The following is a 26685-nucleotide window of genomic DNA, read 5'->3' on the forward strand; positions in this document are numbered from 1 at the left end:
AGCCGAGCTGACAGAGCTTTGGCAGAGGCGGGGTCAGGAATGCTGGAAGCTCGTGTCTGCTCCTCTCCATTTCTCTTGGCCTAAGATGCTCTGATTTTACCAGCACTGAAATATTAAAAAAAAAAAAACCGTATGTGTGAGACAAGCCATAAAACCTCCTCCTTAGGCCAAACCGTGTGTGTCTAACGCAGCCCCACTTGGGCAAGAAGGGTTCCCAGGCACAATCACCAGAATCAAAAGGTGGTTTTCTTGGATGTGGGCAAATCTCACTTTAATTGCAAATGGCTTCATTTACAGCACATTCAATAATGAACAAACAGGAGAGCTGTGACTTTTGAACATGTGACTATATAAAAGTCTCTTGAAATTCAGGTAGTCAAGATAAGGGCATTTCACAAGGAAGCACCCCTGCCACCTCCCGTCTTTCCGAAGACCGTTTTATACTTATTTTAAAAGATGACAAGGCGTATTCAGAAGTTCAAAGCAGTAGGATGTGCCTTGCAGGGAGAGAAGAAAACCTTTTTTCAGATTGTTGGGTAAATACATATCAGCAATTCCACTTGACAAAGGCTGATGGAGGTCCTCCCTGAGTCAGGCTAGGACAGAACACTAAGTGAAAGGGGGCTCTGAGCGGGGATGGGAAGGAAACTGCGAGAAAGGGAGAGCCTGATACCACACAGTACCAACCAGTTCCCCTCTAACACTCCACGCCGTGACCCCAAATGTGGGTGCACAAAAGCAGCCACCAGGGTGGTGACTGACTGTCCTCTCTGCCGGGAATTGACAAAGGGTCTCAATTTAGCCCATGGACAAAATTCTTGACCAGCGAACCCAAACTGTCACTGAACTTAAATCATAAAGGATCTAAGGAAATTCTTGTTTTATTTATGTGTATATTTGGACTCCTTACACGATTCCTCTTCTCCTAAGGGTTTGTTCTATACACTGCAATGGCCTAAGAGAAGCACTGTATAATTCTGATTTTATTTTACGCTTTCAGAAGAGAAAGGAGGGAACGGAGAGAACAGTGTCACAAATTCTTCAACTCTGGGGCTCAGGATGTACAACAGACTCCTCGGACAGAAGGTTCATCCGGATTGTTGGCTAGTTTCAATGCCGAGGAAAGCCTAGGGGAGCCCACCGCACTCGCACATAAAGAATTCTACAGTTACTCTATCATAGTGCTCTAGCTAAGCATATGTTTCAAACTACAGAGAGTCTCAACTTAACATCTAAAATTTTAAATTGTAGCATTTCAGCAACAAATAAGCTCAGAGAGCTCGTCTCAGAAGTAAAACTGAAGAACTATTGCTCTGATGTATGGAAGTCAAGCTGTCGCTCTCAGCTACGCCCCACTTCCAGGCTTAGGCAGACACGTAAGGTGGTGGCGGCTCCTTGGTGGCGCCATTCACAGTGGCATCATCGTACGGGGGTAAGAGCACCTGGGAAGAAGAAAAGACAGGGTGAGTGTTTAAAGGTGCACACACATTCCCCTGAGCTTTAATTTTTTTTTTTTTTTTTTTTTTTTTGGTACGTGGGCCTATCACTGTTGTGGCCTCTCCCGTTGCGGAGCACAGGCTCCGGACGCGCAGGCTCAGTGGCCACGGCTCACGGGCCCAGCCGCTCCGCGGCACGTGGGATCCTCCCAGACCGGGGCACGAACCTGCGTCCCCTGCATCGGCAGGCGGACTCTCAACCACTGCACCACCAGGGAAGCCCCCTGAGCTTTAATTTTAATTGGACTTTTCCCATAACCTGTACCAATATCAATTTTCCAGCAAGTGGCTAGACTTTGATGAGAGACTTTTTGAATCCTTAAAGAAGCAGAGGGAAGAGACTTTTGCACCTTTCTGAGTTTTCCAAACCGTGTCCACTTGTACCTGGATGTCACAGTGCCTGGCGGGTCCAAAGGGCTGTGCCTCTAGGACAAGGAAGGAGGCGGTGGTGGCTCTGAAGAGGAAAAAAGGCTGCAGGGTGATGTGTATGTGTGTACACTCAAATAGGGCAGGCGCCTGGTTGACCAAGGGGCCCCTCATGGTGATGCCTGAGCAGTGGACTGGGAAACACAAGGGCTTTGGTACCAACCTGGACTCAAAGCAGGGCTCAGCCACATCTGATCAGCAACACCATGGGTAGGTTGTTAGCTAACCTCAATATCTATGCCTGCACAATCGGGATAGCTGAGAATTAGAGGTCTATAATACCTAACATACTGTGTGATACACACCTGACATGGCAGATGTTATCTGTAAAAGGCTAGAGAGGAACAAATAAGTATCAGCATTAAGTTGATGAATAATGTTTCTGTTCACACTTCAAGTATAAAAACAATTGCATGTAATTGTTTATGAACCGTCAACCTAAAAAAACGCTGGCTGACTTTGGCTTCCTTGAGTAGTTACAAAACAGAGAGAATATCAACTCGATATGATTAGCCTTTATTCAGTCAACTAACGTTTATTATACACCTACTATGTGACAGTTCCTGCCCTTAGGAAATCAGAGGTGAGATGAGTTAAACCTTACTCAGCTCGGGCTTCCCTGGTGGCACAGTGGTTAAGAATCCACCTGCCAGTGCAAGGGACACGGGTTTGAGCCCTGGTCCGGGAAGATCCCACGTGCCGCGGAACAGCTAAGCCCGCAAGCCACAACTACTGAGCCTGCGCTCTAGAGCCCGCGAGCCACAACTACTGAGCCCGCATGCCTAGAGCCTGTGCTCCACAACAAGAGAAGCCACTGCAATGAGAAGCCTGCGCACCACAACGAAGAGTAGCCCCCGATCACCGCAATTAGAGAAAGCCCACGCACAGCAATGAAGACCCAACGCAGCAAAAATAAAATAAATTAAATAAATAAATTAAAAAACAAAACAAAACCAAAAAAACACCCAGCTCAAGGGCTTTGTGGAAGGAGAAAGAATATTCACAAATGAAATGGAAAACAAAACCACCATTTTGTTACTTTTTCTATTACGGACATTAACTTAAAGTGGTAAATGGTTATCAATTTCATGACTTTTCATTTACTTATCCCTTTAGGGAGGACACTAAAATTCTCTTTTCAAGTTTCTGTTCTAAGTTTTTGTCCTACACTACTCCCCCCCCATACACACACACATACCCTCTCTAACTCAACACAGTTCACTACTTAGTTTTCTCTTCTTCCAGTCTTAGAGCTCCTGTCGGGCTGAAGCCCTGTCTTACTTAACCCCAGGATTGGGCCCAGGGCCTATTTACTAGCTGGAACTCAGAAGATGTCAGTCACATAAATGAGTGAGGTATCATTTAGGCTGGCCCTTGGAGACTGTACGGTTGGTGCTGGGGCAGGGGTGGAGCCTGGCATTCTAGGCAGGGGGCATCTGCATGGTTAGGGTCCAATCAGGAGACAGAAACCACCCAGTGGTTTGAACAGAGAAAGTTTAAAAAAGAATTATTAACAGGGGATTGGAGGTATGGAGAACTAACTAAGGGGGAAAAAAGAGAACTCTAACAGATATTAGTGCTGAGCGAGGGTACTCAAGAAAGGAACAAACATGGAAAGCGTTCGCCTCCCTAAGGCTGGGAATCAGACACTGTTGGCTCAACCCACTGGATGGTAGAAACGTTTCAGGCCAAGCTAGTGAACCACCTGCTGAGACACGGCTGCAGAGGTGCTGTTCACGGGGAGAGGGAGGTGCCACCTGCCCTGGAAACTGCCTGAGATGGAGGTGCGCTGGGAAGGCCGTCAGGAAGAGGGAGTGCCGGTGCCGCTGCTCCGGGGGCCGCGGCCAGCAAGATCTGGATGCTGTACTACACACACAGACCGGAGAAGAAAACACTGTCCTCCTCCAGAGCACTCTGCCCACAAGGCCAGATGGCGGAGTGGCTGGCAAAGGGGAGACTGTCACAAGGCCAGTTCCAAGTAGGCCGACCTGCGAACGTGGGACCTGCACAGCAGGAAGTGGGTAACTGGCTCAGCAAGACATGAGGACGCCAACGGGCCTGAGAATAGCTCCCCAAAGTGGCGGTGATGCTGCCCCCTGTGTTTGTATCAGGCGTTACCCAATCAGAGTCAGGGCCAATGTTCGGCTGCTGGTGGTGCTAGAATGGAAGGAGCCTCCAGGGCACGTTCAGTACAGGACGCCAGTCCAAGACCAGGAAGCATTCCTGTGTGCTCCCCACAGAACGAAACCATATGCTCTGCACCCAACAAGTCAGCACCTACCGAGGACGCAGAGGGCGCTGGGTCGTGCCCACACACACCGGAACACACCTCGCTGTCTGCTGAGGAACTCACACCCTGGAGAGGGCACAGATGGGCGCAATGGTTAAGACTGAGCGTGATCAACTTGTGGGGGTAGATGAGATGTGAAAGCACAGACAGGGACAACTGATTTAGGCCGGAGGGCAGGGACGGTCCTCAGGAGGACACGTTGAATCAGGCAGAGAGGAAAGAGGACAGCACTGCAGGGGGGGAGGCAGGAGCACGGGCAAAAGGAGGGAAGCTGGAGGGAGAGCTCCTTCTGGGAACCGAGGGGTTGTGATGTGAATGCTTCGGGGAGAACGTGGTGTAGAAGAGGCGGGAAAGACAGGCAAAGGCCAGGACATGGAGAGGGCCTTGAGTCCACCTTAAGGAGCTTTTCCAGTCTTTGGCAGCAGTGTCTTCACTAGGAAGCCTACAAGTCCCAGCTCGAGCTGAGGAACAAAGTGTATTCTCTACACCAAAGCCACAGCCCTGGCCTCTGCGTCTGCACATCTGACTCAAGGACTGAGCCTCCAGCACCCAGGTGTGCGCACGTTAGATGCGGTAACTTATAACCAGCAGAAAGAGCTGTGATCAGCAAGAGAAACATTTGATTTTGCATGACTTAGTGTCAGCATTATGCTCCCCAACCTCATTGAACAATTAGCTGATTCCTATCTGTCATTATCTTTGGAGAAGTGACCCTAAAGCACAGTGGAGCTACTTAAAAGGGAGTGAAATCAGCCATCACATCCAATTTACTTTTCTCCCTGAGCAAAACGTAACACTCAAATTCTCCAAAATGTTCAGATGATTAAACACAAAATTTTCTTTAAAAAGAAGAAAAAAGTCCTGCACATTTGTCTTTTGCTTGTTAAAAACTTATTTTCACGGTAGGCTTGGCTATTTATTTTCAAACTTGTTTTAAAGTTTCATTTCGAATCATTAACATCCTAATGGCTTTTTCTCTCAAACATTCTATTGCCTTGGACCCTTTAACCAAAGTCAAGATGCCTGGTGAAGACATTCTCCTTTCACTAAGATTCTGACACCCTCAGGCCTGTCTTCACCTCCCCATTACCACATACTAAATGCTGACCATAAAAATACTCATCACAGAGCACTTCATGCTCCTTGAACTACTTTTATTATTTTTTAATTTAATTAATCAATTAATTTATTTTTGGCTGCATTGGGTCTTCGTTGCTGCACATGGGCTTTCTCTAGTTGCGGCGAGCGGGGGCTACTCTTCGCTGTGGTGCGCGGGCTTCTCATTGCGGTGGCTTCTCTTGTTGCAGAGCAAGGGCTCTAGGTGCGTAGGTTTCAGTAGTCGTGGCATACGGGCTCAGCAGTTGTGACTCGCGGGCTCTAGAGTGCAGGCTCAGTAGTTCTGGCGCACGGGCTTAGCTGCTCCGCAGCACATGGGATCTTCCCGGACCAGGGCTCAAACCTGTGTCCCCTGCGTTGGCAGGCGGATTCTTAACCACTACACCACCAGGGAAGTTCTCTGAACTACTTTCAATGAAAAGTTCTCCAAACGGAATTGGTTTTAAATTCTGAAGTGACAGTGTCATCTTTTTTTATTATCTAAATGATGTTAATTTTTAATGATGATTTCAAGGAAGGGTTGGTGAAGTCAGGATTGCCATACTGTTTGTATTACAGTCTGTTAATACTGACTAAAAACATTTGCTACTGTCCTTTTCTTCTAATATCAATGAAGTACTTGGAAATCGGAGAAAATAACTATAGGGTCAATTAAGATAGAATTTGCCAATTAAGATGCCATACAAAACTGATTAAAACACACTGATTTTGGGCTTCCCTGGTGGCGCCGTGGTTGAGAGTCCTCCTGCCGATGCGGGGGACGCAGGTTCGTGCCCGGGTCTGGGAAGATCCCACATGCCGCGGAGCGGCTGGGCCCGTGAGCCATGGCCGCTGGGCCTGTGCGTCCGGAGCCTGTGCTCCGCAACGGGAGAGGCCACAACAGTGAGAGGCCCGCGTACCGAAAAAAATAAAAATAAAAATAATAAAAAAAAGTAAAACACAATGATTTTGACATTTTTAGAAGCTGGCATTTAGTTAAGCCCAGTTTTTTATTTTAAGAACTTTAATCATTCACAATGAATGACCAGGACTTCCCTGGTGGCACAGTGGTTAAGAAATCACCTGCCAATGCAGAGGACACGGTTTCGATCCCCGGTCCTGGAAGATCCCACATGCCACGAAGCAACTAAGCCTGTGTGCCACAGCTACTGAGTCTGCGCTCTAGAGCCCACGAGCCACAACTACTGAGCCCAAGCACCTAGAGCCCGTGCTCCGCAACAAAAGAAGCCACCGCAATGAGAAGCCCGTGCACCGCAACGAAGAGTAGCCCCTACTCGCCACAACTAGAGAAAGCCCATGCACAGCAACGAAGACCCAACACAGCCAAAAAAATAAATAAATAAAATAAAACAATGAATGACCAAAAAATAATCTCTGAGGACTAAAATTATAGGTCATGTTCTCCTTCGCTGTCTGGTAAACAGCAGCTACTCAATGAGTAGATAAACGCAAATGCATTATATATCTCAGCCACGCACCACTTTACTTCAAGCAATATTCAATACAACCAAAACTCTAATGGAAGTACAGACCCTTGGAGTTTGTCTTAATAGGATCTCAACCACAGAGTGACTGATGGTGGAACTCTCTTCCACACAGATGGAAAATCCCTCTTGTCAATGACCCCAGAAGGGCATCTGTTCATTAGGAAGATTAGCATCCATCTATATATAGTATCTCTTAGGAGCTCTTATGCTAGGTGACATGTGCTGGTGGGAGAGCAGCTCAGCATTCATTTCAATTCAATTCAACAAATGTTCGAGGGAAACTTCATTCCCAGCTATATCAACATACAGAACAGTTAGAGGGACAAATAAATTAACATCAAAGGCTGCAAAATGTAATACCCTGGAATAGAAGTGATTCCAACTTGCCATAAATCTGCAAGCCATTAAAATTTGGAAAACTAATTCCATCAAATAGTAGGAAATAATAAAACGCTCAAGAGGAAAGAACTACTTATTGGGAAAAATAAGAAATGTTTGGATACTATGGTTAGAGTTTTACTGTAATATCAGAGTTAAGGCACTAAAGGCTTATTTGGAATTGTACAGTTTGCTAGGACTACATTACATGTAAGTCACATAAATGTCTTCAGACATTCACAAAATTACGTGCCAAATTTTACGTGTGTGCATTTATTTTCCAGGGGAGGGTGTTCAGAGCTCTCATTAGATTCTCAAAGAGCCATCTAGAGATTCTGGGGTCCAGGACTGGGGGGTGGGGGGGAGGGCAGTACAGGGCACAAGGTAAATTGCACCAGAAGTCTGTCCACTGGCCCCATATCCTAATAAGGGTGAGGTAAGTTAAAATGAAATCAAGGCCCAGGATGACAGCTGTGTGGCACCTCATCCACCTTGGAGCAGGAGAAGCTCCAGCAAAGAAGGAGGACTGACCGGTTATCTCACAGAGTCAAACATTTGGAAAACATTGATAGGTAATTGACAGATCTGGGAGATAGGGGTGAGGTAAAAGGTCAAAAGTTCGGCAGCTGAAAAAACAAGGCAAATGTTTGCTCGAGGAAAACAAAAATTGTACAAAAAAGGGAATGTACATGACAGAGCTGTGCACAGAACAATAGTCACATAATCAAGGTAAACATTAACTGGTGATGTAACCAGAAAATCTGATGTGACTGTATTGGGTGGATGAAGGCAGTAGAGAATATGGGGAGGAGAGTAAAAGTTCAATTCTATTCAACACCAGGAAGTCAAAAGGTATCTCAAATTGATCATCGAAAAATTAGTAACACAGACATATTATTTTAAAATATGTAGGTAGGCCTTCCCTGGTGGCGCAGTGGTTGAGAGTCCGCCTGCCGATGCAGGGGACACGGGTTCGTGCCCCGGTCCGGGAAGATCCCACATGCCGCGGAGCGGCTGGGCCCGTGAGCCATGGCCACTGAGCCTGCGCGTCCGGAGCCTGTGCTCCGCAGCAGGAGAGGCCACAGCAGTGAGAGGCCCCCGTACCGCAAAAAAAAGAAAAAATAAATAAAATAAAATATGTAGGTAATGGAGGTAAATACAAGAAACAAGAGTTGACAGTGTTTACAGCTGGGGTGAAAAGTGGAGGATAGTCACGAGAATGGCAGAGGACCACTGAGAAATAAATCTTGGGAATTCCCTGGCAGTTCAGTGGTTAGGACTCAGCGCTTGCACTGCTGAGGGCCCGGGTTCAATCCCTGGTCAGAGAACTAAGATCCTGCAAGGTGCAAGGAAAAAAAAGAGGGAGAAAAATAAATCTTTCACTAGCATGATTTTTAGCTATGTACATGTAATGCTGTGTTAAAAATAAAAGTGATATTTTAAAAATAAAAGAATAATCATGGCAGTCTTGAAGGAAAGAAGTCAGTCATCAAGGGGCAACTTTCAACCTGAGGGCGGTGGGCAGGCTCATAGCTACCTCATTCCTCTTGCTTCTTGGCTGGTGGGTGACATGTGTGTTCGCCGTGAGCCCCTGCAGGGGTCTGGAAAACGCTCCTAACTTGCCCAAGATGCCCCTCTCTACGCCGGGAGGGGTGGGGGGGGCTGGGCTCGTGCAGTTGAGACGCTAACAAAGCAGCCAGGGAGCGCCTCGCAGATGGAGGTCCCTGCCTAGGAGGTGAAACGTGTTTTCACGGAGCAGCTGGTCAGGACCTGGCCCCTTGCCTGCTTGAGACTCTCCTCCAGACCTGTGAGACCCCACCCGATCTAGGGTGCCCCAAATACCAATGGAAACTAGAGAACTACGATGCCACGAGGGGCCCCCAGGATACCTGCTCTTCACGCCACTCATGCCCAGGCCAACAGCAGCCCAGCGTCTGGCTCTCTCCTGTCTCATTTATTTCCATGACTCCCTAGCACGGCAAGTTCATTACCAATCTGACTCCTTTTCCCTATGATTTTTCCCTCCTCAAATGTTCTTCTTTCTTTGTATGTCACTCCGTACAAAGCCCAAACAACCCCAAGCTCATGTTAAAATCACTTCCAACATGGAGATCTGAAATAGTCTAGCCTCGATTACTCTCTTCTCCTCTGAGTTATGCTGTGCAATTGCAGTATGACAAATTAATTTTTTAAATAAAAACACCAGTTAGATATTTCCATATTCTTTATAGATAACATGAAGTCGTAACACTAGAAATGGCAGTAACTACAGTACAGCACTCTGAACTCAGACACAAAACCACTCTCTTAAAGCACTTACATAACTGGCTTATCAATTAAATTATAGGCTATCTTGTACTATTATTAACTGTCTTGTAAACATTTACCTTTCTCCTCTCCAAAAAGTTTCTAAAAGGCAAGAGTCTTACACTTCCATAGTCCTTTCTTAGCACTGGTTTTTAGACAGAGGTGTGTCCAAATTTGAGCCCTATCATTTCAGCTCTATGGCGGCCACGGTCAAATTCTAGAGGCAATATGGGGTGGGGGGAGTCAAACTGAAATGAGACATGGGTTCAAATTCCAGCTGTGACGTAGCAACCCTGGGGTCCTGAGAAGTTAGTAAATCTACCTGAACTTCAGCTTCCACACTTATAAAATGGAGACCACGATGGATACTCCTCAAAAGACTGTCGTAAGGATGTAAGGGAGGCGCCATACCTAATGCACCAAGGACAGGCTGAGCACTTGAGCACTCAAGAAGTGGCAGCAATTCTCCAACTGCAGCAAGAAAACCAACGCGGTATGATTGTCCAAGTAGTTCAACTACACACCTTCCTTAAGAAAGCGACACCAGTAAACACTACTCACAAATTGATTCACGTGGGTCAGAAAAGGAGTTCCTCTTCCCTCTCAGGTGGCTGCAGGAAGTGTAAGAGGCTAACCATCTAAGCTGCTCTGAGCCTAACTCTTCCTTAGCAAAAGTAACTGAATGATGAGAAAGGAGGCAAAGTGGACACCATTTCTACCGCAGGCTGCAGGTCTGCGGAGCTGTGGGCGCCTCTCACATAGTTATAGTTCTAAAAGCCAAAGTGAGTGTCGTTGAAACACCATGTCCGTCCATTCACTCCTCACCCCAGGACACCCGAGCAGCCCCCAGAGGGCAGCTGCTGTGCCAGCTGCCGGGGAGGCGGAGATGGAAGGCTGGAGGATGCCCATCCCAGGAGTGGGGGAGAGCGCACGTGAACTGTCCCAAGAGACCGAGAAACACCTGTAAAGGTGTAGGTGGTTTGCTTTAGTTAGAGACCTGGGTGCGTGAGTCGAGATTACAAGGGATGAGCCTGGAACAACAGGCGAGCAATACCAGGAAGTGAAAATTTCTTCTTTAACAACCAGCCGTCCTCCCCAGCGTGAGGGGGATGGGAGCTTTGGTGATGTTCATGTGTCAGAGCCTCCCGTGGGCATACACAGGTGTGTTTTTACAAAACCAATTGCCCTTCTCTCCCCCTAAAGCACGGACAAATAAAATACCACTATAGGGCTTCCCTGGTGGCGCAGTGGTTAAGAATCTGCCTGCCAATGCAAGGGACACAGGTTCGAGCCCTGGTCCGGGAACATCCCACACGCTGCGGAGCAACTAAGCCCGTGCGCCACAACTACTGAGCCTGCGCTCTAGAGCCCGCAAGCCACAACTACTGAGCCCACGTGCTACAACTACTGAAGCCCGTGCGCCTAGAGCCTGTGCTCCACAACAAGAGAAGCCACAACAGTGAGAAGCCTGCGCACTGCAACGAAGAGCAGCTCCTGCCCACCGCAACTAGAGAAAGCCCACGCACGGCAACAAAGACCTAACACAGCCAAAAATAAATAAATAAGTTTATTAAAAAAAATAAAATACCACCATAAATGGAGACGTCTTTTTCCTTTTTTTTTTGGCTCCTTTGTGGGGCAGTGGGTAGGAAGCAAGGGGCACAGTATTCATGAGAGCACAATAGCTCACGAGACCCACGACTGTTAACACAATCAGTAACAGTCCCTCAAAGCTGCTTCACAATTAAGATGAACTTGGCAGGATGAAGTTATCACTCCACTCCCTTCTCTGGCCTCAAGAAAATATCAGAACGCAAGACAGCATAGCTGAGACCGATGTTGTTACAGGGATAATCCTAAGGCTGTCCTTATTTATTCAAAGGACAATAAAAAAGCAAACCATTGGTAAACTGAGATTTTGAATACTACCCCGCAAGTCACAAATGACTGTCATAGAGCAAAGTGGAGTGACATCACAGTTGAGAAATGCTAAAGTTATAAACAGCAGATCCCCTGAAGACTTTTAAATCCAGGGATGACAAAACCAGATTTATGTTTTAGATCCATCTGACAGCAACAGAGAGAAAAAACTGAAGAGAAAGTAGAGTTCAAGGCTAGAGGCTAAAAGCCTGACTCTAACAAGTTTAAAGATGACCCCTCAGTTACAGGCTTGGGTGATTAAGTGGACATTGCTACCATTCACTAGAATCTAAGAAAAGAAGCAGATACGGAAGAAACGGAGTGAGCTCTGCAGTGTGATCCTCTCTGGAGATGACCACAGGATGACTGGGGACATCGGCACGGAGTTGATCTGGGTCACAAAATCTAAGCTACTTCCTTCAACTCAGTAAAAAAAAAAAAAGAGAGCAAGACAAATGATTTGTTAAATACTGTTCATTCATTTCATCAACAAATGCTGGTCGTACTATGTACCAGGCACTGAGGATACCACACCACTGACACTTGTAAGGTCCGAGCCAGCAGACAGCTTATGTGCTAGGGGAGGAGTCTGATAAACAGAGTTTTTCTTCCATGGCGAAGTGCAGAGCTTCTCAACCGGTGTCCATTCACAACAGTGTGCCATACAAACGCTGCAATTTTCTGTTTGCCACCATGTTGAGAAGACTGGGGTACTCTGGGGTAGTAGCCGAGAGCATGGACTGTGGAGTCAACCGTGTGGGCCGACAAACTTCCCAACTCGGAGGCCTTGGGCCAGTCACTTCTTTAAGCCTCAGCTTCCTCATCTATAAATGGGGACGACACCAGTCTGTCTCACAAGGTTAATGACATGAATAAGCCCAAGTAATGTGCTTATTATTAGCAGGCACTAAGGCTCAACAAGTCTGAATTTTATTCCATACGTTTGTGAAAGGATGAGATGGCTTGCTGTATTGATCAGGATACAAAATAAAACAAATGAATGTTAAAATGACCCAGAAATAAGGCAAAATAGAAATTTTTTGGGTTAGCAAGTTTTTATTTCTATATATGGATGGATGGATACATATATACATATTTTGACAAATAAGTATAGAGAGAGGGAAAGAGGTTAAGTAAGGGGTGTGTGTGTGTGTGTGTGTGTGTGTGTGTTACTTTTTTTTCTGGCAGTAAACTAAAACAGGACTTTATAGAATGGATCTTTGTACAAAAGATAGTTTCTTATCTTTGCATAAGAGCTTTAGCTGCGGTTTTTCAACACGTTAGCAACTATTTTGCAAGTGAATTATTCTCTTATTGATTTCCACTATAGTTTGTTAAATATAAGCTGGATTTAGAACTACTGGCAAAATAATAAATACGGGAGAATGAAAACTTTCTCAGGAAAAAAAAATCCTTATAAAAAGGACCAAAAGATTAGGTGCTGCTCTTTGCCATTCCACTTGCAGGAGGGGAAAGCTCTATGCAGGCCCTAAGTAGGGTTATTAAATCCCTTGGGATGGTTCAAACAGTTGTCCTACAAACACCTAGAAAACTCAGCTTAAATTGCCACGAAGGCAGGGGTCTGTGAACGATATGGGCCAAATCTGGCCCGCTGCCTGTTTTTTTGTATGGCCTGAGGGCTCAGAATGGTTTTTACATTTTTTAAAAGAAAGACGTTTCGTGATGTGTGAAAATTATATAAAAGTCAAACTTCAGTGCAACACAGCCACGCTTGCTTGTGTATGTATTTTCTACAACTGCTTTCACACGACAACAGCAGGGGTGAATAGCTATGACAGAGACCATATGGCCCGCAAAGCCTAAAATATTTACTATCTGGCTTTTACAGAAAACAGTTTGCCTCCAGCTGAACGAAGGAAAAGCATTACCCTGAATTCTGACCTTGGAAGATGTGCTAATATCAGATGTGAAAGTACAAAGCCCCAAAACAATCGTGTCATTTAGAGGCACTTGAATCTTCCCATGGTCCATTTAAATTAATCCCAAGTAGCCAAAATATTTTTTTCCTTTACCATTTGTTACACCCCTAATACTCTACAATGTACCTTGTTTAAAACAGGCAGCATTCACATTGACACCACATTTGCCTACTTAGATGTGAGCTTCCTTTACTCGGGCCAAACAGGAAAGGGGAGACAGGTGAACCATGAATCTCCAAGATTAACTGAAATAGCCATCTGGGCATTTGCGATAGGATCATCGCAAACAGGAAGTTTGGGCTTAACTTTTTATTTTTTTATTTTTTTATTTTTTTGCTGTACGCGGGCCTCTCACTGTTGTGGCCTCTCCCGTTGCGGAGCACAGGTTCCGGTCGCGCAGGCCTAGCGGCCATGGCTCACGGGCCCAGCCGCTCCGCGGCATGTGGGATCCTCCCAGACCGGGGCACGAACCCATGTCCCCTGCATCGGCAGGCGGACTCTCAACCACTGCGCCACCAGGGAAGCCCGCCTGGGCTTATCTTTAAGGCATTTAGAATAACTGTTTCCAAACTTTTAAAATAATTCCACCTATAATATACACCAGTAAACACACACATACACATAACCATTTATTCCTGATTCTAATGTACACATTTTTGCACATTTTAACGTCTGAATTTAGGCTGTGCCTTGTAACTAACAGCACCTAACAATAAGAAGCACCTAAGATAATGGTGCAATTTACAACCAATGGTATCTTGTACTCAATTCAACACACCAGGAGTCCGGAAGAACGAAAACAAATTTGGAAGATCCTAGTGAAACCTTCCCCCACCTACAGAAGGAATAATTTCCAAAGACAAATAAGGTGGAAGGTAATTGTATCCTCAATTCACTGAAGAACCAGTATAAACTGTCCTCACCTGATTTTATAGGAGGAAGTCATTATTTCCCTTAAGTCTCAGCAGAGAAGCTACTCAAATTCTCTCACAGATTATACTTACAATATAGAATTCTTATTTCAAATCTTCCGTATTGGGTCAAAAATCCTCAGTGGTGAAATATTTGGGCAGAAAACACCAAAATAATACCGTGGCCCAAATTGAAAGCTAAGATGCACTAAAATATCTAATGTTCAAATAAATATATCTAAAGTAACTATATTTAAAACTATATAACTTTATCAAAATCAATATCTTAAGAGCTACATTTTTATCTAAAATAAAAATATATAACTATTGAGGAAGTAGAGGGAATGCCCTATCACAGGCATCTCAGCTGCTTCCTGTCCCCCAAGCCTGAATGTGCTGCGCCACCTACTGTGCACATCTCTTCTGGGATGGGGGTTCTACCCTGTGTGTTGCACGGGCTGCCAACCAGGCCGTGCTCAGCTGACTGTGCTCGGTGGCTGCCAGGGTACTTTGGCTGGAAGGACTGCTCAGAACCTCAGACTCCCGTTTTACCTGTTCTCCTTCCCCACACACTTCCCTCCCTCGAATTAATGGAAAGGGACAGGTATCTTCTGCTTTGTTTTCTAGTATTCAAGAAATCAATCGCGTAATTTCCTATTACCATCTAATCTGTTGTCTACAAGCTTTGCTTTCTCATAGCTGTAACTGTAACACAAACTTCTATATTCTTTTGAAGCATCATAAGCCTTTCCTCTGCTGTTGCACTGCTCATAATTTTTATGGCAATAAGGAGATTTTATCAAGTGGGCATACCCCTATTTAATCAAACTGGTTCCCAACTACTAGACAGTGAAATTGGATACTTTTGCTGTTAAAAAACAATGCCACATGAATATCTTAAACACGGTTCTTTTTTACTACTTCCTTAAGATATATTCCCAGAAACTTTCTTAGAATGTTGAAAAATAAAATTCAATGTCTCCTTTGTCCCTAGAGTAAAATCAACACGGATTCTATTTTGGACATGTGGGATAAAATAAGTCAAGTGCTGAGTGTGTTTTAAAGTAAAACACAATGAAAATAGAGGGTGATTTTATAATTGATTCCCTGCAAAGCTACTCTAAATTTTTCTTACTTGCTATTATAGGAAGATTACAATTGAGCAATTGATTAATATCCTTTATTCATGTTCACAGTGAAAACTGGGTCTATTTGAACTGTTCTTCCAGAACTTTTAGGTGTCAATTATCTATGTGTTGGTTTGACCGCTCCAGTTGTTCTCTGGATGAAATAACTCGAAACTTATATGGGTCAGAGATAATTTCCATCAGATTAGTATATTTTTTTCAAAAGCTGTATTTTACTGAAGAAGGGAAAGAAACACGAGCTGAGTTAACATCGCACACTGTCAGCTTGCAGCGTGGAATACGTTAAAGCAGGGGAAACGCTTTCCAGAGGAAATCTCAGCGGGCATCCAGCCCAATCTTATCCACGATGCTTTTCTATCAGAACCAACAGACAAGTCTGTCTGAAGCCACGTGCCCATATGAAGCTATTAGAAAAATGCGTGGGGCTGAGTTACAGAAAGGAGGGCTATCTAACACAACAAGGGAACTACAAGGACCTACTGTATTGCTCAATATTATGTAACAACCTAAATAGGGAAAGAACTTGGAAAAAAATAGATATATGTATATGTATGTATGTATGAATGAATAAATAAGTAAGGCAGCTGCCTTGGTGTCACCAAGTTTACTTCTAACTTTTCTTCCACCTCTTTTTTTTTTTGCGGTATGCGGGCCTCTCACTGTTGTGGCCTCTCCCGTTGCGGAGCACAGGCTCCGGAAGCGCAGGCTCAGCGGCCATGGTTCACGGGCCGAGCCGCTCCGCAGCATGTGGGATCCTCCCGGGCCGGGGCACGAACCCGTGTCCCCTGCATCGGAAGGCGGACTCTCAACCACTGCACCACCAGGGAAGCCCTTCCACCTCTTTCTTTAATCCACCCTCCCATTCCTTCCCCTGAGCTAGAGAGCAAAAATAAGCAAACAAAACGAAGTCTCACTGTTTTGGAAGTTTGTGACTTGACTTGAGAAGAATCATCAAAATGAATTACTTTCCTGCTTCACTGCTGCTTGTCCTGGTCAATGCCCCGCCAGCAGCAACAGGGAAGAACACCCAGCCCTGGCGGCAGTCTGCACAGATGACAGTCTAGGAGGAGGGTGGCGGGTAAAGAAAGACCGGAGCCAGGCTGCGAAGGTTGTGATCCCCTCTCCACTCCCCGGGCGTGCACCAGCTGTGTGACCATGGGAAGGTACCCACTTGGTAATTTCCTCTTTTGTACCCAGGGATCTACTTCAAGGACTCTTGTGAGACTGAGTTCATATACATAAAGCCCGCACCGCAGAGCCTGGCAGATGGCAACCACTACCTAAGTGTCTGGGGAGAAACCCCCAGTACAAAAAGCTACAGAGCGGGAGACAGGACAGATGCAGAGAAGAGCGAAACCTCACCGAAGTTCTTCAGCGCTTGGCTGGATGACACTTGTGGGAACACCACTAAGGAGATGAGAGAGGGTCAGTTAACTTTCAAGGTCTGGTCCTACCATTCAGGTGAGTGATTTAACGTTTCAAGTCACAGTCACAGACCAGACACGTCCTGGGGCTTCATGCTCACTCTGTGGCCCCTCACTATCAACTATCGCTGCTACGTCTGACAGCCCTCTTCAAATCCTCTCCCTCTTCCTCAGGCCCTCTGCATCAGAACTGCATCGTCTTCATCACTGTAGTGATCTGGACTACGGAAACGGTCTCCTGGCTGCTCTCTCTGCTTATCTGGGATGTTACCCAGTCTATATCAAAACCTCTCACATTTTTTAAATTAAAAAAAAAGCAAAAGCAAAAGCTTAAATCATACAAACTACTAAATTACAAGTGAAAAGAGATATTGAGGTATTATGAATAAGATGTCTCTCTTGGGGCTTCCCTGGTGGTGCAGTGGTTGAGAGTCCACCTGCCGATGCGGGGGACACGGGTTCGTGCCCCGGTCCAGGAGGATCCCACATGCCGCGGAGCGGCTGGGCCCGTGAGCCATGGCTGCTGAGTCTGTGCGTCCAGAGCCTGTGCTCCGCAACGGGAGAGGCCACAACAGTGAGAGGCCCGCGTACCGCAAAAAAAAAAAAATGTCTCTCTTGTATTCCAGTACTTACTAGGCCAGAAGCTTCAGAGCCAATAACTCACAGGCTGGAGTTTCAAATCCTCTACGGACCCCCTGGTTCATACAGGCAGGTGACAGTGGTGAAAGGTCTGTTTTGTGAGGTATGTTTAACATACGTGAATCTGAAATGCCCAGGACTGAAGGAGATCTTCAGAGCCAGCCTCGTTACCGCCTTTAAACGAAGCCTTCCTCACATAGTTTCTGAAAATCAGTTATGACTTTTCTGAAGAATCTGCAAGATGATGACTATACATTCACCTTGGTAACAGTCTAGTTTCTCAGGTATGAAGGAACTTCTGAAGTCTAAAAACTCTCTCCTGCTATCAATTTAGTTCATTCCCTCCCCTTCTGTCTCTGGCGGTGGGATGTGGGAAAAGAATAAACACAACTCATGTCACCTAGTCAAGAACTTGTTTCTAATCGCATGTAATCTATGCCTAGGAAGTAATGAACAAACTCATTTTTAAAAGCAGCAGGAGGGAAAAAAAAAACAATGGAATTTTTTATGCACAATTTTTGAAAGTCATTGAGACGACTACTAAATAAATCCACCCCACCTCCAACCCTTCTCAGTCAACTGAGAGTGTTTTGTGGCTTTCTGACAGCCCAAGGTCAGCCTTAATTAATCGCAGCCTCTCAGGGATATCTACAGGGAAATGGCTGCTGGGGAGATAATCTGGCCTTCACCAGGTCACTGACTTTTTTCTTAACTGTGTTTTTCAAGCAGTCAGGATCAAAAGGCAGCCCCACACAACAAAACACTTTTTTTTTTTGCCATGTGGCTTGTGGGATCTTAGTTCCCCGACCAGGGGCTGAACCTGGTCTCAGGCAGTTAAAGTCCTACCCACTGGACCGCCAGGGAATTCCTGCCAAAAACACTTTTTGAAGTCAGAACAATAAACCTGTATATAGTGTTCACCAAGATTAGCACCTGCGATATGATATGGCATAACGGACTCCATGAAGTTTAAAATTTTCCTATTTATCCCTAAATAGCCATTTTCCTACATTGCCCAAGACTATGATCCTTTTATCTGAAATCAGAATTTCGGATACTACTTTGGATAAACATTCATCTCACTGCTTTTAAAGTGCCCCAATTGATTCCCTCCTCATGGATTTAACGCAACACTGGGTACTGCCATGACTGAAGTCTGCACTGGTATTAGCAGATTAAAAGGATTTTTCAAATCTCGATTTGCATAAATTTTAAGGTGAAAGAAATCTGTTTCTACTATTTAGTATTTTAATACATTTTTCCTCTTAAGGCCAGATTTTGATGAAGGTAGGGGAGAGAATGTGGTATTATGTAATATATATCCAGGATCTGATTTCTATTGAAAACAATGTTCTAAAGGGAAGGTTCCATCTCTCTAGGGTACCTAACCGTGTATGGCAGTGACTCAAAGGGACACCTTGGGATATTTTAAATTTCCAAGGAAAACACTAGAAAGCCTGTTAGGTACTACACTAACTACTACTATTAAGTTGTCTGGACCTGACTACTTAATGAAGTAAGCAGCTAGGTATGTCTTCTGGCCTAAGGGCATCATGGAAAAAATACCAAGACCCTAAGAGGCATTATGAACTAACAGAGTTTGTGACCTCTCTGTCTTAAGGCATTTCTTTCAAAGGTTCTTGCTTTGCTTTAGTTAGGAAACTGGAGCAATTAATCCATAGAATGATCTCCAATATATAATAACGCTATCTATTCTCCCTGAGTAGTATTTGGAAAAGTAGTTACCTGGCTAATAATATGTGTTAGAGAAGAAAAAAGCAGCACATTTATTTTCTACCAACAAGAGCCCCAGTATCTTTCCACAGAAGTCACCCTGAGACTCTTCAGCCTGGGAGAAAAGCCATCTGGCTTAATACTTGATAGGAAGTGAAAGACACAACGTATCTGTGTGGATTCCCCATAAAGACATGGACAAAAGAGAAACATAACATGATGACCACTATGAGGATCTTAATATAGCTATGGAGACCAGGGAAAATGACAGAACTAGATCATTCCAGGCCCCACTTAGGATCTCAGAGTGAGGCTCCAGTATTTTTTTTTTTTTAATTAGAACTCCTTTGGTTCTTGAACTCCTGTAGTACTAGTCAAAACAACCTTTAAATATGCAGAGCCCTCTTTAAAAAAAAAAAATCTATTCTCCAACCCTAGAAATACAGATTATGGTCTCTACTGAAAGGAAGCAGGGGTCCTTGGAGAAATAGCTGATTCCAGGTGTGGAACAGGATATGAACAAGATGAGCCCAGAACGGCAAGGAGGCGATCACACTACCAGAGTTGTGTAAAAAGACTCAGATGCCAACTTGAAGATGCTCCAACTGGACAAAGACAGCATAATTAGGACACTCATAAGGATGTTAGCTATGGTGTAGCTGTTCAGAGGAAGATTTTGGGTTTCCCCTTAGAAAGTCTTAAAATAGGTTATGGAACAGTAGGTAAATTTTCTTTACGGTTACTGATAAAATTAATCAAAATAGCTGTACTTTTCAACGGAACATCCCCAGCTCTTCTAATAACAGGCCTCTTTTCATTAGTTCATTTATTACATTAAAAAAAAAAAAAACCCTCACTGGCCATCACTAGAGAATGATGGACCAACTTGTCATTTTGAAAACTGATAAAGAGAACAAAAGCACATATATTTATCATTGTCCCAAGTACCACTGGGTAACTAAACACTACTCGAGGGAAAGTTTCTCTTTATAGAAATATTCCAGCTAATATATGAAAAATGATAGCATGTCATCATATTGCAATTCCAAATGAATTGATGATATCAATGGTTGCTGACATCCCAGAAAGACAGAATCAACCAGACATCACCTGCATCCTGATGGAAGAAAAATTATCAACTATAAAGCAATCTTACAAAAAAAGGAAAATGGGAATATAAACATAGCAAGCGTTTAGATCCAACCACTAATTTACTGGAAATACAGAGATCTATATTATAGGTATGCAATCAGTAAAATCTAGTTTGTGGGCCAGTTGTTTCTTTAAAAAAATTACAAAGTCTTAAAATGCATACTGACCCACAGATCCTGTTTCAAATAAATTGCTAGGAAAATTAACAGGAGTCGAATGAAAATCTAAACACTCACTGGATATATTTTATATTAAGGAATTATTATTTTAGATATAATAAGTACTCTTTAGAAAAATATCCACAATACCATTATTTTTTAAATATTTATTTATTTATTTTTGGCCGTGTTGGGTCTTCGGTGCTGCGCACGGGCTTTCTCTAGTTGTGTCGGGCGGGGACTCCTCATGCTGTGCGCAGACTTCTCATTGCGGTGGCTTCTCTTGTTGTGGAGCACAGGCTCACGCTCAGGCTTCAGTAGTGGTGGCGCATGGGCTCAGCAGCCATGGCTCACAGGCTCTAGAGCACAGGCTGAGTAGTTGTGGCGCACGGGCTTAGCTGCTCCGTGGCATGTGGGATCTTCCTGGACCAGGGATCGAACCCGTGTCCCCCGCACTGGCAGGCGGATCCTTAACCACTGCGCCACCAGGGAAGCCCTATTTTTTAAAAAAACAACCTTTAAAAACGCTGCCAGCAAGCTGAGACTTCAGGTGGTGATCTATTAAGTGGACTATCCGTGCAAGCTATGAGAAATGATAAAACTCCCTTCCCCAGGAATACCATTCTTTGTTTTAAAAAGGAAAAAACAGTTCGCTGTGAACTTTTAGAAAGTAGAAACAAATCATCAGTTTCCTTATCTTAAAAATGGCAAGATGGGGCTTCCCTGGTGGCGCAGTGGTTGAGAGTCCGCCTGCTGGTGCAGGGGACACGGGTTCGTGCCCCGGTCCGGGAGGATCCCACATGCCGCGGAGCGGCTGGGCCCGTGAGCCATGGCCGCTAAGCCTGCGCGTCCGGAGCCTGTGCTCCGCAACGGGAGAGGCCACAATGGTGAGAGGCCCGCGTAAGGCAAAAAAAAAAACAAAAACAAAAAAGGCAAGCTGATACAGAATGACTGAGAAGATAATGACCAATAATAATGATCATCAAGCAATTCCCCAGGACCTTCTGTCAACACACAAGGAAACAATCACAGCTGGCACTAGTCCATGGTCCCAAACCCTAGTTACTACAAACTACTGCCAAGCTGGAAGCCTTTCTGAAGAAAGGTCTATTATTAGAAGAGCTAGGATGTCTAGCTGGAAAGTACAACTATTTTTGAGTGTATGTTAGCCTAAATACAGCTTACCTGCTATCCATACCTAACTTTGAATCTTTCAAAGGGTGGAAAATAAAATTTCCTCTAAAAAGCTAGTTGGATGCATTTTAGGGACTCACTCATGATTCTTAAATTCTCCAAGCACCCCAATTTCTACAATTTCAGAATATCCTTTGATTTCAGGTGTATTTATACAACGTGTACCCAGCCCTTCCACCTTGCTTCTATTAAAAATACACATAACCCTTCAGAAAGCAATGAAAAAACAACCACCAGAAGTATACCAAACAAACACATGTGATATGGGCATTATCTTCGCTGAGATACTTTTCAAAGATGGTAGTTTTGTAAGTCCCACACATTCATAATATTTAGGATGGGGCTCTAACATACCTTGCTTGTTTAGCAGCTCAAACTTTTTAGACTTTTCGTTAGTTCAGCAGGGCAATAAAAGTACTCTGAGATATCTTTTTAAGGAAAAAACAGAAAGATACTGATAGATAACTAACACTCAGAAACTCAGAAAGAAGGAAAAAATTCTTTACACCAGTAATTTTATCAAAATTATAGTAACTATGAACAGTTATTTCTTTAAAGAGATGTACTGACCCAAGAGGGATTCTCTAAAGGGTTAGTAGGCAGGATGTGTCTACTGTGATCAGTGCAAAGATTCTGCACGGCCCCCAAAGGGCCCCCCAGCACCTGGGCACGCTGGGTTTGTACATCTGATCGCGGCAGAGCCTCCTCTTAAACCACTGCTCGTGCATTTCTGATTCAAACCAACGATTCCTTGCTGAGGACTTAAGAAAACTATTCACGTATAACACGCTTTCTCTCAGAAATCCCACAGAGATCTCAGTGATATCAGCTTGCACCTGTGTATTTAGTATAAAGTCTGAAGTTGTTTTATCCCCATTTGATTTATTTATTTATCTATTTTTGCGGTACGCGGGCCTCTCACCGTTGTGGCCTCTCCCGTTGCGGAGCACAGGCTCTGGACGCGCAGGCTTAGCGGCCATGGCTCATGAGCCCAGCCGCTCCGCGGCATGTGGGATCTTCCCAGACTGGGGCACGAACCCGTGTCCCCTGCATCGGCAGGTGGACTCTCAACCACTGCGTCACCAGGGAAGCCCTATCCCCATTTTATACACAAGGAAGTCAAGTCAGGGACAGACTAAATTACTTCAGTAAGGCCACAGAGTAAGCAAGTCACCACAATTTAAAAAACAAAACCAGGGCTTCAACCAGCCACAACTACTGAGCCTGTGCTCTAGAGCCCGTGAGCCACAACTACTGAGCCCACGTGCCTACAGCCCATGCTCCACAACGAGAGAAGCCACTGCAATGAGAAGCCCACGCACCGCAACGAAGAGTAGCCCCGATCGCCGCAACTAGAGAAAGCCTGCGCACAGCAACGAAGACCCAATGCAGCCAAAAATAAATAAATAAAATAATTTTTTTCAAATAATAAAAAATACAAAACCAAATATAAAACTCCATTCTAGTTTAGAACAGACACACCATTTATATTTATCCTTTCATCTGTCCTGTCCATTCTGTCCCCTCCAATCCTATCCACCTGGACCCATCCCACAGGCTCATGTCACCCATCCCTTCCATTAACCACTCCTCGAGCATTTACTTGTACTGAGCATCACACGTGGTGATGGAGACACAAAGAGATTAGTACCTAGAGGACTGGTACTTTTACCACGAGCCAGGCAAGATAATTACATAAAGGACAAATGATTTTGAGGACTCTTCCAGTGAAGGCATGTTTCTGAAAATCATATTTGATAGGTTTAAAAAAGTTAAGTATGAACAACTAGTGGCAGAACACAGTTCATCTAAATTCTTTCGCTAAGGTTTTCATATGCGGGGAAAGTTTTTTTGTTTTTCTTTTTTTGCAGTACGCAGGCCTCTCACTGTTGTGGCCTCTCCCGTTGCAGAGCACAGGTTCCGGAAGCGCAGGCTCAGCGGCCATGGCTCACGGGCCCAGCCGCTCCGCGGCATGTGGGATCTTCCCAGACCGGGGCACGAACCCATGTCCCCTGCATCGACAGGCGGACTCTCAACCACTGCGCCACCAGGGAAGCCCGATGTGCGGGGCAAGTTTTAAAGATACAGTAATCTCTGCCATTCTTATCTCTCTACCTATAAAATCACATTTTTAAGTTTAATTTCACATGTCAAGTGAGATAGCATAGTCAAACTATGCAGAATTGATACCTAGAATTACCTACCATGTTTTTTTTTTTTAAATAAATTTATTTATTTACTTTTGGCTGCATTGGGTCTTTGTTGCTGAGCGCGGGCTTTCTCTAGTTGTGGTAAGCGGGGGCTACTCTTCTGTGTAGTACGTGGTCTTCTCCTTGCGGTGGCTTCTCTTGTTGCGGAGCACAGGCTCTAGGCACGCGGGCTTCAGTAGTTGTGGCTCACGGGCTCTAGAGCACAGGCTCAGTAGTTGTGGCGCACGGGCTTAGTTGCTCCGCGGCATGTGGGATCTTCCCAGACCAGGGCTCGAACCCATGTCCCCTGCAATTGGCAGGCGGATTCTTAACCACTGTGCCACCAGGGAGGCCCTACCATGGCTTTTTAATAATGCAGGTTTAGGATACGTAAATGTTGGGACTTCCGTGGTGGTCCAGTGGTTAACACTCCGCACTTCCAATGCAGGGGGCATGGGTTCAATCCCTGGTCAGGGAACTAAGATCCCACACGCCACTCAGCCAAAAAAAAGAAAAGATACATAAATGTGGAGAGGCACATAAATTATCTATTTGTAATATTTTTTTAAATGAACCAGAGTTGACCCAACTAGATTTTAATGTCTTGTAAGGAAAACAAAACACATTTCATTCAACTATGAATCCTTTGATGACTAAGCAGCTCATGAACATGTTTCAACAACAGTAAAAAAAGCAGCAAACACTAGAAATATTTATAAGCCATCGTATAGTGGATGTGTGGAGATCTCCACGTGAAGTGACATCACACCTACCGTAGTGTCATTGCTGGTAACATAAACCAGGACATCAGAGGAGTTCCTGCCATTGATGTATCGGTAGCAGTTCCAAACACAGCTAATCAAGTAACCCTGTAAGTAAGTAGTGATTGTTAGAGATTTAATTTTCAAAGTTCAGACAATTTACAATATCATCATGGATAAAGCCATATTGCAAAATGTTCATTTATATAAATTTTAAACACACATTAACTCTAGTAAACCGAGAAGGCTTTAAAATTACAAATGTTGGATATAGTAGCTTTCTGGCCAAGGGTGATACTGTAGCCTTACTACACAGAAGGTGATGGGGAAGGGTGGGGCTGAAAGGAGAAAGAGAATTTCCAAGAAAAGGAAGTTGAAAGGAGCAATCGCCGCAAACTTTTACTGCCCCCAAAGAACAATCAATTCATTAGCCGATTCTCATCACACTTTAACTCTGGGTCTTTCGGATCATTATTCTATATCATTATATATGATTTTATAATACAAGTCAACTTAAAAAAAAAAACATTCATAGCACATTAATTTGCTCTGTGATCAGTACAATTCACTAAAACATTTCCATTTTCACAATGAAATATCCACAGAAGATAATTAAAATTAAGGTCCAGAATAAAGACATGCTGGAAATAGAAAGCATGAGCTCATGGGAGATGTTTAAAATACGAAGTCTTTGTACTTTCATTCCAATCATGTGCAATCAGATTAAAACAAAATGATTTCAAAGCCCCTTTCTAGCTTTGAAATTCTTTGATTAAAAGGTTAAAGATGTGGAAAAAACGGAGCCCTCCTACATTGCTGGTGGGAATGTAAAACGGTGTTGCTTTAGAAAACAGTCTGGAAGTCCCTCAAAAGGTTAAACAGTTAAATGTGGGGACTTCCCTGGTGGTGCCGTGGCTAAGAATCCGCCTGCCAAGGCAGGGGACATGGGTTCGAGCCCTGGTCTGGGAAGATCCCACATGCCGCGGAGCAACTAAGTCCGTGTACCACAACTACTGAGCCTGCGCTCTAGAGCCCACGCACCACAACTACTGAAGCCCACACGCCTAGAGCCCATGCTCCACAACAAGAGAAGCCACGCAACGAGAAGCCCACGCACCACAAACGAAGACCCAACGCAGCCATAAATAAATAAATAAATAAACAAACAAACAGTTAAATGTGACCCGGTGGCTCCACTCCAAGGTATATACTCAAGAGAAATGAAAACATATGTCCACACAAAAACTTGTGCACAAATGTTCACAGCAACATTATTTGTAATAGCAAAAGAGTAAAAACAATCCAAATGTCTGTCAACTTAGGACTGGATAGACAAAGAAAATATTCCATTGTATGGTATATTCATACAATGGAATATAATTCAGCAATAAAAAGGAAGTTCTGATAACATGCTACAGCATGGATGAACCTTGGAAATGTCAAAGCAGCCAGTCACAAAGGACCACATATTATATGATTCCATTTATATGAAATGTCCACAAGAGGCAAATCCATAGTGACAGAAAATAGATTAGTGGTTACCAGGGGATGGGGGTAAGGGCAAACGTCATATGGTAAAAGTGTTCTAAAATTACATTGTTTAACCACAAAGCTGTGTTTATACAACTCCGTGAATATATTAAAAACCACTAAATTGTACACTTAAATGGGAGAACCTTATGATATGAGAATTATATCTCAAGAAAGTTGTTTTATAAAAAAAGAAGACATTTAACAACAAAAGGAGTGCTCGTCAACACTTTTCAGAAGTGAGGTAAATGTTCTGTTGTGTACTCAGAATGCTGTCTTAAGCTGCATTCATACTTTTGGTTTTTTTAATTTATTTTTGGCTGTGTTGGGTCTTCATTTCTGTGCGAGGGCTTTCTCTAGTTGCGGCAAGCGGGGGCCACTCTTCATCGCGGTGCGCGGGCCTCTCACTATCACAGCTTCTCTTGTTGCAGAGCACAGGCTCCAGACACGCAGGCTCAGTAGTTGTGGCTCACAGGCCTAGTTGC

At 44.3% G+C, this 26685-nt stretch overlaps 1 protein-coding gene across 3 annotated transcripts in view; it reads right to left on the reverse strand.

Moving 5' to 3' along the window:
• Positions 1-235: 235 nt before the first annotated feature.
• The window catches only part of LAPTM4B (lysosomal protein transmembrane 4 beta), a 69036-nt gene continuing 42586 nt past the window's right edge, over positions 236-26685 (reverse strand). The window contains exons 6-8 of one of the 3 annotated variants that reach the window (XM_022584734.2): positions 24683-24778; positions 4204-4278; positions 236-1442 (exon numbers count right to left, since the gene is read on the reverse strand). In XM_022584734.2, coding sequence (XP_022440442.1) covers positions 1365-1442; positions 4204-4278; positions 24683-24778 — 249 coding nt within the window. In that variant the 3' untranslated portion in view covers positions 236-1364. Of the gene's footprint in view, positions 1443-4203; positions 4279-20107; positions 21023-24682; positions 24779-26685 lie in introns of those variants that run through there. The other 2 variants (XM_022584735.2, XM_089898873.1) reach the window with 2 other exon arrangements.

This window comes from Delphinapterus leucas, chromosome 17 (assembly GCF_059928025.1).
Source record: "Delphinapterus leucas isolate spDelLeu-1000000601 "Yukka" chromosome 17, BTC_Dleu_Yukka2, whole genome shotgun sequence".
Lineage (NCBI taxonomy): Eukaryota > Metazoa > Chordata > Mammalia > Artiodactyla > Monodontidae > Delphinapterus > Delphinapterus leucas.